Source organism: Malaclemys terrapin, chromosome 1 (assembly GCF_027887155.1).
Source record: "Malaclemys terrapin pileata isolate rMalTer1 chromosome 1, rMalTer1.hap1, whole genome shotgun sequence".
Classification (NCBI taxonomy): Eukaryota; Metazoa; Chordata; order Testudines; family Emydidae; genus Malaclemys; species Malaclemys terrapin.
In genome coordinates this window covers 90,576,273-90,590,291 of record NC_071505.1, presented here as the reverse complement: position 1 = coordinate 90,590,291, position 14,019 = coordinate 90,576,273, and the positions used below count along the sequence as shown (strand labels likewise).

At 59.3% G+C, this 14,019-nt stretch overlaps 1 protein-coding gene across 1 annotated transcript in view; it reads right to left on the bottom strand.

Annotated features, from left to right (window-relative positions):
* The window catches only part of SHISA8 (shisa family member 8), a 35,135-nt gene extending 27,976 nt beyond the window's left edge, over positions 1-7,159 (bottom strand). The window contains exon 1 of the mRNA XM_054016223.1: positions 6,474-7,159. Coding sequence (XP_053872198.1) covers positions 6,474-7,036 — 563 coding nt within the window. The 5' untranslated portion in view covers positions 7,037-7,159. The remainder of the gene's footprint in view (positions 1-6,473) is intronic.
* Positions 7,160-14,019: the final 6,860 nt, after the last annotated feature.

Here is a 14,019-nt window from a genome sequence, read left to right as displayed (position 1 = left end):
CAGCCCCCCAGCACTGCCAACGCCCCTCCGCCCTGCCCCCCAGCACCCGGCTACTCCAGTCCCAGCCCCCCAGCACTGCCAACGCCCCTCCGCCCTGCCCCCAGCACCCGGCTACTCCAGTCCCAGCCCCCCAGCACTGCCAACGCCCCTCCGCCCTGCCCCCCAGCATCTGGCTACTCCAGTCCCAGCCCCCCTGCACAGCCAAGGCCCCTCCGTCCTAACCCCCAGCACCCGGCTACTCCAGTCCCAGCCCCCCAGCACTGCCAACGCCCCTCCGCCCTGCCCCCCAGCATCTGGCTACTCCAGTCCCAGCCCCCCAGCACTGCCAATGCCCCTCCGCCCTGCCCCCAGCATCCGGCTACTCCAGTCCCAGCCCCCCAGCACTGCCAACGCCCCCCCGCCCTGCCCCCAGCATCCGGCTACTCCAGTCCTAGCCCCCCTGCACAGCCAAGGCCCCTCCGTCCTAACCCCCAGCACCCGGCTACTCCAGTCCCAGCCCCCCTGCACAGCCAAGGCCCCTCCGCCCTGCCCCCAGCACCCGGCTACTCCAGTCCCAGCCCCCCAGCACTGCCAACGCCCCTCCGCCCTGCCCCCCAGCATCTGGCTACTCCAGTCCCAGCCCCCCAGCACTGCCAATGCCCCTCCGCCCTGCCCCCAGCATCCGGCTACTCCAGTCCCAGCCCCCCAGCACTGCCAACGCCCCCCCGCCCTGCCCCCAGCATCCGGCTACTCCAGTCCTAGCCCCCCTGCACAGCCAAGGCCCCTCCGTCCTAACCCCCAGCACCCGGCTACTCCAGTCCCAGCCCCCCTGCACAGCCAAGGCCCCTCCGCCCTGCCCCCAGCACCCGGCTACTCCAGTCCCAGCCCCCCAGCACTGCCAATGCCCCTCCGCCCTGCCCCCCGGCACCCGGCTACTCCAGTCCCAGCCCCCCAGCACTGCCAACGCCCCTCCGCCCTGCCCCCCAGCATCTGGCTACTCCAGTCCCAGCCCCCCAGCACTGCCAACGCCCCTCCGCCCTGCCCCCAGCATCCGGCTACTCCAGTCCTAGCCCCCCTGCACAGCCAATGCCCCCCGTCCTGACCCGCAGCACCCGGCTACTCCACTCCCAGCCCCCCAGCACTGCCAACGCCCCTCCGCCCTGCCCCCCGGCACCCGGCTAGTCCACTCCCAGCCCCCCAGCACTGCCAAGGCCCCTCCGTCCTGACCCCTGGCAGCCGGCTACTCCACTCCCAGCCCCCCTGCACAGCCAAGGCCCCTCCGTCCTAACCCCCGGCACCCGGCTACTCCAATCCCAGCCCCCCAGCACTGCCAACGCCCCTCCACCCTGCCCCCCAGCATCTGGCTACTCCAGTCCCAGCCCCCCAGCACTGCCAACGCCCCTCCGCCCCGCCCCCAGCATCCGGCTACTCCAGTCCTAGCCCCCCTGCACAGCCAAGGCCGCTCCGCCCTGCCCCCAGTACCCGGCTACTCCAGTCCCAGCCCCCCAGCACTGCCAATGCCCCTCCGCCCTGCCCCCCGGCACCCGGCTACTCCAGTCCCAGCCCCCCAGCACTGCCAACACCCCTCCGCCCTGCCCCCCGGCACCTGGCTAGTCCACTCCCAGCCCCCCAGCACTGCCAACGCCCCTCCGTCCTGCCCCCAGCATCCGGCTACTCCAGTCCCAGCCCCCCAGCACTGCCAACGCCCCTCCGCCCTGCCCCCAGCATCCGGCTACTCCAGTCCTAGCCCCCCTGCACAGCCAAGGCCCCTCCGTCCTAACCCCCAGCACCTGACTACTCCAGTCCCAGCCCCCCTGCACAGCCAAGGCCCCTCCGTCCTGCCCCCCGGCACCCGGCTACTCCAGTCCCAGCCCCCCAGCACTGCCAACACCCCTCCGCCCTGCCCCCCGGCACCCGGCTACTCCAGTCCCAGCCCCCCAGCACTGCCAACGCCCCTCCGTCCTGACCCCTGGCAGCCGGCTACTCCAGTCCTAGCCCCCCTGCACAGCCAATGCCCCTCCGCCCTGCCCCCAGCAGCCGGCTACTCCAGTCCCAGCCCCCCAGCACTGCCAACGCCCCTCCGCCCTAACCTCCAGCACCCGGCTACTCCAGTCCCAGCCCCCCTGCACTGCCAACGCCCCTCCGCCCTGCCCCCCGGCACCCGGCCAGTCCACTCCCAGCCCCCCAGCACTGCCAACGCCCCTCCGCCCTGCCCCCAGCATCCGGCTACTCCAGTCCTAGCCCCCCTGCACAGCCAAGGCCCCTCCGTCCTAACCCCCAGCACCCGGCTACTCCAGTCCCAGCCCCCCTGCACAGCCAAGGCCCCTCCGCCCTGCTCCCAGCACCCGGCTACTCCAGTCCCAGCCCCCCAGCACTGCCAACGCCCCTCCGCCCTGCCCCCAGCACCTGGCTATTCCAGTCCCAGCCCCCCAGCACTGCCAACGCCCCTCCGCCCTGCCCCCCGGCACCCGGCTACTCCAGTCCCAGCCCCCCAGCACTGCCAACGCCCCTCCGCCCTGCCCCCAGCATCCAGCTACTCCAGTCCCAGCCCCCCCAGCACTGCCAACGCCCCTCCGCCCTGCCCCCCAGCATCTGGCTACTCCAGTCCCAGCCCCCCAGCACTGCCAACGCCCCCCGTCCTGACCCGCAGCACCCGGCTACTCCACTCCCAGCCCCCCAGCACTGCCAACGCCCCTCCGCCCTGCCCCCCGGCACCCGGCTAGTCCACTCCCAGCCCCCCAGCACTGCCAACGCCCCTCCGTCCTGACCCCTGGCAGCCGGCTACTCCACTCCCAGCCCCCCTGCACAGCCAAGGCCCCTCCGTCCTAACCCCCGGCACCCGGCTACTCCAATCCCAGCCCCCCAGCACTGCCAACACCCCTCCGCCCTGCCCCCCAGCATCTGGCTACTCCAGTCCTAGCCCCCCTGCACAGCCAAGGCCCCTCCGCCCTGCCCCCAGTACCCGGCTACTCCAGTCCCAGCCCCCCAGCACTGCCAATGCCCCTCCGCCCTGCCCCCCGGCACCCGGCTACTCCAGTCCCAGCCCCCCAGCACTGCCAACACCCCTCCGCCCTGCCCCCCGGCACCTGGCTAGTCCACTCCCAGCCCCCCAGCACTGCCAACGCCCCTCCGTCCTGCCCCCAGCATCCGGCTACTCCAGTCCCAGCCCCCCAGCACTGCCAACGCCCCTCCGCCCTGCCCCCAGCATCCGGCTACTCCAGTCCTAGCCCCCCTGCACAGCCAAGGCCCCTCCGTCCTAACCCCCAGCACCCGGCTACTCCAGTCCCAGCCCCCCAGCACTGCCAACGCCCCTCCGTCCTGCCCCCCGGCACCCGGCTACTCCAGTCCCAGCCCCCCAGCACTGCCAAGGCCCCTCCGCCCTGCCCCCAGCAGCCGGCTACTCCAGTCCCAGCCCCCCAGCACTGCCAACGCCCCTCCGCCCTAACCTCCAGCACCCGGCTACTCCAGTCCCAGCCCCCCTGCACTGCCAACGCCCCTCCGCCCTGCCCCCCGGCACCCGGCCAGTCCACTCCCAGCCCCCCAGCACTGCCAACGCCCCTCCGCCCTGCCCCCAGCATCCGGCTACTCCAGTCCTAGCCCCCCTACACAGCCAAGGCCCCTCCGTCCTAACCCCCAGCACCCGGCTACTCCAGTCCCAGCCCCCCTGCACAGCCAAGGCCCCTCCGCCCTGCCCCCAGCACCCGGCTACTCCAGTCCCAGCCCCCCAGCACTGCCAACGCCCCTCCGCCCTGCCCCCAGCACCTGGCTATTCCAGTCCCAGCCCCCCAGCACTGCCAACGCCCCTCCGCCCTGCCCCCCGGCACCCGGCTACTCCAGTCCCAGCCCCCCGCCAAGCGCTGTGCAAATGCCCTTCCATCCTGGCATAAAGGATGCATTTTTATTGCAGTGCCTCAGCTCTGTCTTGCACCACTCCATGGTATTCCAGTTGGGGGCCCTGTGCTGCCCTTGGAGCAACAGTCCCCGTCAGCTGTGTGACGGCCCCTAGGAGACAATGTCACCACATACAGCTTTGTCTACTAGGACCTAGGATGAAACCCCAACCAAACTCACCACACTGGTGACCAAAGCTGGAGCTGAGATATATGAATAGCAAGAGGCTACATTACTGATTTCCTTTTCATAGCAAAGTGCTGTACAGAATGAATGTTTGGGGATCACTCACATGGCCAGGAAATGCAGCCGTCTCTGGGGTGGAATGCCATGGCCATGCTCACCCAGCAGATCGATCCAGCCACGCCATAGGCTGGGTAAATTAGGATAATCCTCTCCATTGAAATTTGAGAAGGAATTTGGGAGGTGCAGTGCAGTTACCTGGGGTGGATTTGACTGAGATGCTAGTTTTAACCCCCATTCTCTGGCAAAAAGTGCCGTGGGGCCTTTAAAGCCCGCATGCCTGCCCCTCAGGATGGTGTACATTGACGCCAGTGGAGGATCCGGCGCCTGCGAGTGGTCAAGGCAGCATTTGCAGGCTTCCCCTGAGAGACGGCACCGATTCCATGACCCCAGCGCGGGACCGTTCAGAGTGCGGCGTCAGGGGCCTGCTCCGAATGGCACAATACACCCGCTTTGTGTCAGGCGCCCTGTGGCCAGCGCTCGGCACTTGGCATAGCCCTAGTCTGTGGCCTCACAACATGCCAGCCAGCCCTAGAGACCTGGTGCACGGAAGTCAGGACTTTCCTAAGGAGTTTGGCTCTGGAGTCGCTCTCCCTGGCTGCAGCTTGTTAGCGGCTCTCTCCCCGCCTGCCACTCAACAGGGATCAGTGGAGCAGCTGGTTGCAGGCACAAGGCTGAGCGAGTTCCCCCAGGCCATGTGAGCTGAACTCTCTGGCAGCCCCAGTGAGTCTGTCAGTGGGCGATACACTCTCGCCTTAAATATGTCTCCCCACCGAAGCACGTGGCACCTCGCTGGCTACCCCCGCCCTGCCCCAGGTCCACTAGTGTCATGAGTCAGGCGAGGTCTCATGTTCTCCTGTCCTGCCACAGCAAGGAAGCAATGGGGAGGGGAGGCCCTGGCATTTTAAGGAGCTGGTATCTCAGGTGCCACTGCCTTCCCCTGCCTCCCCGCACCTGCCTACACACACACACGCTGCCTTTCATCATGGCCAAGCCCCTGAGCCACCCTCCGCCCTGACAGAAAACTGATAACAGCTGAACGTGTTGAAAGGACGTAGGGGCTCTGGGGGCCATCGCTGGGGCAGAGTGGCGTGGCTGGGGGTGACATACCTCTGCCCCGAGCTGGGACTGAACCTTCCCAGAGTGCTGCGGGGGGCGAGATGTTCCTGGAGGGCAAGAGGGAGGCTGAGTGCAGAGAGCTAATCAAAAAGGAAGCGTGTGCGTGTGTGTGTGTGTGTAACGGGGATGGGTCAGGGGGACATGCAGAGGCAGTGCTAGCCCATTGGGGGCCCTAAGCGGAATATTTTGGGGGGCCCCCCCCAGAACACATAATAAAAAGTGAATTGTCCCCCCCCCCCAAGCTGCTTGGGGCCCTGAGCAATTCCTTAGTTGGCTTTTGGGAACACAACAAGAAGAACATTTACTTGAAGTCAAGAACTGACATATTAAGAGAGCGCGCGCCAGAGAAGAAAAGAGAGAGCAGGTGGCACACAGGGAGGGACAGACAGTAATACAGAGATGATGAGAGAGTGAGAGAGAAGGAAAGAGGGAGAAAGCAGGTGCGGGGGGTGGGATCCTGTAACTCTCCCCATCCCTGTTACTCTCTCACTGCTGGCAAGGAGGGGTGAGGGTCATATAGTAAACACACACACACACACGCATGCACACACATGCACACACACACACACCCTTTGACAGGACAGAAACTAATGAAACTCCTCAGCGAGCTCTCTCCCAAAGCAGGATGCTGCAGGAAAGCGAAGACATTCATTGTAAGTAATCGTCCTGTATAGAATCGAACTCTGAAATGCCCCCAAACAGCTGGAAAAAGCCTTACACTCAGAATCACAGAAATCAGGGCTGGAGAAGACCGGTTAGAGTAGAACACGCCTTGTCCATCCCCTGAGGACTGTTCCCAGGATCTGACCAGTCCATTGTTAAATGACCCAAGTGATGGGGCTTCCATCCCCCCACCCCCTTTGGGGGACTATTCCATAGCCCAGCAGGCCTCACTGGTAGGAGAGGGTTCCTGATCTCCAGCCTAAATTTCCCGTTGCTCAGCTTCACCCGACAGCTCCGATTTCTATCCCCTCCACTCATTCCTCTCCCTCCTCGGTGTTTCAGACACCTGGCTCCCCTGTAAATTCTCTTCTCAGGGTCCAGAGCCAAAATCAAGGAGGGTTTGAGGGGTGGCAGGTCACTGTGGGGATTTGGGGTTGGACTGGGTCTTGCCCTCTGGAAGGGAAGATGAAAAGGCAGCCAAGAAGGAAGTCTGGAAGTATCATCTATTCGCTGTGGAGGGAGACAGAGGGAGCTGGGACAGAGACAGAGAGGAAGGGAAGGAATGAGGTCCCTTTTACCTGGACATGGTCATCTCCGTCGGGCGGCTCCGTGATTTCTCCAGGCCCAGCTTGGTGAAGATGCCCACCAGCACCATGATGGCCACCACGCCACAGATGATATATACAATCATGTTGGTCTTGTCTCGGGTAGGATCCTCGGGGGTCTCATCCACCCGGGCCGGCGGCTGGCCTGTGTTGACCCAGTTGGGGGTGTCGTAATTGGAGCATCCACTTTGGTCCAGCCGCCCATGGTTGAACTGGCAGCAGAAGCGGTAACCGCAGGTCCCACAGCAGTACCGGTAGATCCCTGAGTTGCAATTGAATGGAGGGTCCCATTGCCCCATGACATCGTAGTAACCACGGCACCGGTCGCCACCTGGCACAGCCTCAGTGGGGGCCACCACGGTGTCCTCCAAGGTGGGAGCCCAGCTGGTGTTACCATGACTCTCCACCTGCCCCTCCAGCTCAGGATCCTGGGTGCTGGGAGCCCTGGTCCAAACCCGCCCTGGGTCCAACAGAACCAGGCAACAGAATCCGAAGACGTAACCTCGTTCCATCCGTGCGCCACTCCCGCTTGCCATCGCGGTCGCCTCGTCAATGGGGATGGAGGCTGGTTAGCGCCTTGCCCGCCTCCTTGGGGGAGAAAAGCCCCTCTCCTCCGGAGACGCAGCAAGGAGGGTGTTCAAAAATTCCTAGCCAGATGCTAGGACACAAGCTGTATCACTCCGTCAGCCTGCGGGAAAAGACGAGTCACCCCCTCCTCATTAAACAGCCCCCCCCCAGCAAACCCCACAACTAGAACGAGCCACTGGCTGAGCCAAGGGCTTAGGGTGGGGTGGGGGGCAGGGGAAGGAAAAAAAGGAGAAGAGGAAAATACTAAAGATAAAAACAACAGTATGGGGAGTGTCAGCCTGGCATCAGGGCTACCCCTGAAATTCCTAGCGAGAGCCTGGGTGCAAGGAGGCGGGAGCTGCAGACCCCCCTCTGCTCCTCGTCCTTCAGGAGTGAATTTTGTATCTTTGTAGTGTCAGTCGAAAGGCTGCCCTGGAAACAGCGAGGGCTGATCCCATCTCAGCTGCTTGAGGCTGGGAGAGGATCCTGGAGGCAGCCAGCGCAGCTCTGTCTCTCTCCCCCTTTCTCGGAGACACTGAGCTTTCTGAAAAAAACAACACACACACACAACCTTCACACCAGAGAGGGAGGGAGCGAGGGAGGGAGCGACTGAGAGAGCGGGAGGGAGACCAAGGAAGGGGAAAGAAGGAGAAATAGTCCTTATTCCTTCCTAAACCCGGCAGGCTCCTGCGCCACAATTGTCTGACAGTTACCAAAGGAAACCAGGGAAGAACCTTAGCCAAGTCCTCTAGCTGCACATCCACTGTCCTCCGTGCAGAGCCTTGGATGGCAGCCAGAGCCAGGCTGTCACCAGGCCAGAGGGGATACAAGAGGACACTAGCGGCTCCTTATCGACTGTAGCCACAGGCACTGGTGCACAAGTGGCATGAACAAGAGAGACACCCACAAACACACACCTGTCAAGGGAGGGATTGAAAGAGTCTGGACCTCTGCAGGGCTATCCCCCCTATACACACACACACACACCGCAGAGCTACCCCCCGACACACACACACACACTGCAGGGTTATCCCCCCTACACACACACACACTGCAGGGCTACCCCCCCGACACACACACACACACACACACACACACACACACACACACACACACACACACACACACACTGCAGGGCTAACCCCCCCTACACACACGCGCACACACACACACACACACACTCCCTCCTCTGGCAAAGCACTACCACCCCTTATGGGTCCACTGCAGTTAGAGCCCCAGCCCTGCAGTAACCTGGTTTCAGGCCATCCTGTCTGGGACCATGACTGGAGTGCATTTCCTAAGGCGCCCATACAGTGCTGTCACCATCACCCTTATCCCCGCCCACCTGAAGTTAGACCTTCCAACCAGGTGGGTGGGTGCGGGGGGAGGGCACTTCTCTGAGGCACTTGGAAGGCTAATACATGACACCGTTTATAAGAATAACCCTCTGGCATGAGCTTTTGAAGCTCCAACTTGGGCAAAGCTCCCTATTGACGTCAGTGGGGAGTTTTGCCAGAGGGAGGATTGCAGGATCAACACATCCCCCCAGCCTTGCCCATACAACCAGCCATCAACAGGGGTGTGTGACATTAGGCTCCCAAGTCCAGATGTAGGCGCCTAGATAAATGGGCTGCTTGCCAGGAGTTCTGAGCACCCAATGAAGTGCTGAGTTCAGTGGGAGCTGCTGGGCGTTTAGCACTTTCAAAAGCCAGGTCCCTTATTTCGGAATCTACGTCCATACTGAGCCACCAAAGTAGAGGCCCTTGGTTTTGAAAATCTTGGCCCTAGTTAATGGGCCAAGGGGGCTGCACTGGCTCCAGAGGTTGAGCACGTGGCCTGGAGCCGTCCGCCTCTAAGTGGTTCCAGTCCAGACTCAGGTGGCTGGTGACCAAATGCCCTTTATTGGACGCTCTGCCAGCTCTTACATGGTGCCCACCACTCTGGCCCGAACGCCTTCCAGCAATACATAAAGCAAAGATATTAGCCTCTGGTGCAATGTGGATTCTCCACAGGCCTCTCCCCAGAAGGACAGATGGTGGGTGGGGCTCAGTTTTCCCAGACAAGTCTTTCCTAGCGAAGGTAGGGGGCGGACGTGCACTTTCCCCGGCAGAAAGAAGGGGCAGCTCCTGGTTTCTGCAGGAGCTAGATGTGACGTCCAGTGCGAAATACCCTGCACAAATGGGCTTCCCTCCAGCACTGTTCCCTAGGTGAGCCAAGGTGAGGCCAGGCCATTTCCTGGTGGGAAGGCCAGTCCTCTGAGTGCAGCTCTCAATGGGCAAGTCATGGTATCCGCACCACATGTGGCACAGGTCCATGAGTGTTTTTAGTCTCAGCCCAGAGCAGCTTCTCCCAGCTAGAAAATAAAGGCCTTTGTCCCCCTCCCCTCCCCATAGAGTGCTGAGAATACAGACACTTAGCTTCATGCATACCCAAGAATGCGCTGGACTCAGCATCCGAGGGACCAGAGCACCCATGGGCCACAGTGAAATACACAAATAAATCGGCATGACGATGGCCATGTATTATGGAGAATCATCTGGGTAGCCATCACCTTCCTCTTCTGACTGGGCAGTTTTGCTCCTTTGTTTATTATTGCCCTGGGAGACACGCCACATCTAATCCATGGGTTAGTGCATCCTTTTTGTAGTGGCTGTCTTAGCACCCTGGACTGCATCTCAGGAGAGCTGGATTTGACTCCTCGCTCCATGACAGCCCTCCTTGGGCAAATCACTTCACTTCTCTAAGCCTAAATCCCCTGTCTGGAAAGCAAGGCTAGCACTCTCTTCCTTTCACCCCCGTGGGTGTTGTCTGTTTACATGGTGAGACCCAGTCTGTGCTATAAGGTTAGGGTGACACAAGCCACCTTGTGTCGATCTAGTTGTGTATGTATCTACACTTAGATTTGCCTCTCACCGATGTAAGTGCCCCATTACAGCGATGCTGTGACAGCACCTTCCTGAGCAGCATTGAGCCATGGTTGATGTACTGAGGTTAATGCACCATGAATGTAGACAGTGCGTTACCTATGTTGAACATAACAGTCCTCCAGCAGCTGTCCCACAATGCCTGACAGTAACCGCTCTGGTCACAGTTGTGAACTCCACTGCCTGGGGTCACAGAGACTGGAAGCCCCTCCCTCCCACCTGCTTTAAAGCCCCGTGAATTTTTGAAATGCCTTGTCCTGATTGTCCAGCTTGGTGCGCACACCTAGCAGCACTCCACTGCTGGGTGCCCCTGCCCAGATGACCATGCTGGCAACACATCACACACATGCTCCGGCTTGGAGTAGACAGGAGATATTGGCTCTCCTGGGCCTGTGGGGAGAAGAGGCTGGAGCAGCTGTAGAAACACGGACATCTCTGAACAGATTGGATGGGACATGCAGGAGAAGGGGGCTGACAGGGACCAGCAGCAGTGCCACGGGAGAGTGAAGGAACTGTGGCAGGCACATCAGAAGGCCAGGGAAGCGTATCAGCAGCCCTGCTGCTTTTACAAAGAGCTGCATGCCAGACTTGGTGGAGACCCCACCACCACCCCACACACCACCATGGATACCTGCAAGGAGCTCAAGTCACATACCCCAGCACGAACAGCAAGGACAAGGAGGAGATTGAAGAGGACAATGGGGGCCATGCAACCGAGGGGTGGTGATCCAGCTAGGTCGCTTGCCAGGACTGCACTGCAGGCCAGTCAGTCCCGGCAGTTGAGCACAGGTGAGCCTGATGCAGGAGAAGCAGCCCGGTGTAAGTGTGTAAATGTATTTCCCACTGCAGCAATGTACCGATGGCGCCCCCGACCTAGCAAGACACAGCTAGCGACTTTTCAGGCACTTACTCGTACTAGGAACGACGGAGAGAGGTGGTGTTAGCTGCTGCTCATTCCCCTGTACAGTGAGGTGGGGGCATGCGGAGCAGCTCATGCACACAGGGATGTCTCTTGAATCCTCCTGAGAGATCTCCATGAAACTTTCCTGGAGCTACTCTGCAATCCTCTCCTGAAGGTTTCTAGGGACGGCAGCCTTACTTCTTCCTCTGCGGTGGGACATGTTCCCACGCTGGTCAGTGATCACTTTGGCAGGCACCATTGCAGAGCTACAGACTAGCAGCATACAGGCCCGGGCAGCTTTGGGACGCCTGCAGCAGCTGTGCTCTCTGTGCCTTTGTTACTCTCAGGTGTGAGATATCAGCTAAAACCACGACCACCTGTGGAAAATGGTGCCCATATTCAGTGCCAGGGCCCTATATTCATAGTTTCATGCAACGGAGCAGTTCCCTCATTTTCCTCACCCCTGACAGGCCATACTCACCACGGCTGGTGTTGTGAGTGGCACCATGCACAAGCACTCAGAATCAGAACAACAATAAGCACATCTTGTTTAAAACGGGGGACTGAGGAAAGGGAGTTCTCAATCTTAACTTTCACTTTCCATTGTGACTATACTGACAATGGTACATCTGGGTGTGGTATCTGCAACTGCTGCTGTTGTGGCCTTGAGGGGTTCCCCTCTCCACACCCGTGGAATGCCTGAGCCAGATGAGGAGAAAGAAGAGGACTCGGGATGAGATGTTCACTGAGATCCTGCAAGCCAGTGCTGCATCAGGCCATGAGCAAAGGGCCTGCAGGGTGAACACTGAAGACAGCTTGGAGAAGGAAAGAGCACACAGGAGAAAGGCCCAGGAGTCCCAGCAGGAAGAGGAGAGGGAGATGCACCAGGACATAATGAAGCTTCTTCAGCAGCAAACACAGATGCTGCAGACTCTTGTAGACCTCCAGGTTCAACAACATGGGCTCACTTCCCTTCGCAGTCCGTGGGGAACTCCATTACAGCTAGGGTGGCCAACAGTCCTGAATACAAGGGATGTCCCTTATGTAACCCTTCTGCCAGTTGAAGTCAGCAGCAACAAGGGCTGGGTTCAATATCTAGGAGTTCCTTTTCAACAGTGCAACAAAGAACTATCTGGAGCCCCAGTGATCTAGGACAATCACACATCATCCCTTGGGCACCTCTAGAGGCAACACTTCCCCTTTCACAAGCACAGAGTCTAAGCCTAGAAAAGAAACATAATAAAAAGGGGGAAAGTAACTCAGCATTACCTTAGGAAAACGCCGCACGCAGGATTCATACACATAAAACCATAAACAAAACCTGCACCCGAGAGCATGTTGGGCAGTGTCCTTTTGCCTCAGGTTCTTAAGTCCAAAAAAACAAAAATTCCTTTAACATGCCCCTCCCTTCTCCCTCCAATGTGCCCCACTCACAGTGGTTGTTCTTGGTCAATGAAGACCCAGAGTTCAGAGGTGCATCTGTACAAATTCACCTCCCACCCTGGTAGGGGTGAGGAAGGAGAGAAGGCATCTTACTTGCTCCATTGTCCAGATCCACGTACTCATTCCTACCCTTCCTCAACTCCACTGGAGTTTGGCACTCCTGTCCTCTAACTAGCGAGTGCAGTTCAGTTGAGGGTGAACCCCTCAATCAGGGCATGCTAAGCACAGTTCTGCCCACCTTTTGGTTCACACAACAAGGATAATGACCCTTTATTACCCCTGCCCCCAATAAGAAAGTGACTTGTGATCCAACAACCTCATCATGCTGAGCACCTAGGCAGGGTGAGTGTGTCCATGTAAACAAGGTTGGCTCCTGAAATCTTCTTCCCCAGCTCAACACTAGATGTCAGGGGAGAGCTCATTCAAACCCTGCTTACACTTATTTAAATAGAAAATTGCCTGTCGTAAGGGATGCCTTTTAGCCCGTATTTCAACGTGTTAAACATATTCTCATTATGCAAAGCCAGTTTTATTATTACCTCACTTTCCAATTATGTAAAGTTTGTAAAATTAAGACAATTTAGAATTGGTCCCATGATTTGCTGAACCAATGTGCCTGTAGTGCAAAGGTTCACAAACTGTGGGGCACGGCCTCACGAGGGGTGTGTGTGATAAGGTTATCAGGGGGGCATCAAGACCTGATGAGGCCATGCTGAAAGGCTGGAGTCCGGAGGGGGGTCTGTCCGGCAGGGGAAGCGAACAGAGCTCTGTGCAGGTGGTTTCGGCTGCGAGGACCAGGCTCCCTGCCTGCCTCACTCTCCCACTGCTGCAGCAGCCACCAACCAGCGGTTATGCTCCTCTGCTAGGGATGTTGGCAGAGACTCTGCGAGCAGGGAATGGAAGGTTATACCCCAGGAGTGCTGACCCCCCTGCCAGACAGAGCCCCTTCCTGTCCCTGTCCCTGTCCCTTCAGTGCAGTTCCAGGGCACACGGCCCCGTCCACTTGCCCTGCCAGATGGAGCCTGCACAGGGAAAGCAGATGGGGCCATACTCAAGAGCTGGAGTCAGCAGGGGGCCCTGTCCAGCAGGGGGCCAATACTCAAGGGTGCATCTTTCCACTCCCCTCCCTCCTCCTCCCCTGCAGTGCTGCCCTGTTCACGTCCAGAGCTCGGTCCCGGCAGCCAAGACTGCTGCAGGGAGCGGAAGGTTTCCTCAACTGTTCCCCACCCCTTGTGATATCGGGAGCCCCCCTGGGTACAGGGTACTCCTCCCCCATAGGAGTGCTAAGAAAACAATCCTGTATATTTTTGAAATACAATGTTGGCAGCCCTATTTACAGCACCTCCCTAGCCCCTCTCAACATTCCACATGGCATCAGTGGCCACATCCCTAGCCCTCCCACTCCACCTCGGGGGACGACGACATTAAAGGGCAACCCCAGCTTTATATACACTGACCTGTGAAAGCCACAGTTGCTGTCTGTGTAGGAAAAGGCATGTTCTTTCCCCTAGTTAAGTTCTGTTCCATTCCTTCATTAAGTTTTTAGTGTATTTGCTTTTAAATCGCACAGATTTTAATTTGCACTGGTTTTGTTGCTCAATAAAATTTTATTATTTGGAAAATAATTCATCTTTATTAGTTCACAACATATGCTGCAGAGTGCCTAGCAGTTCTGAAAGCACCC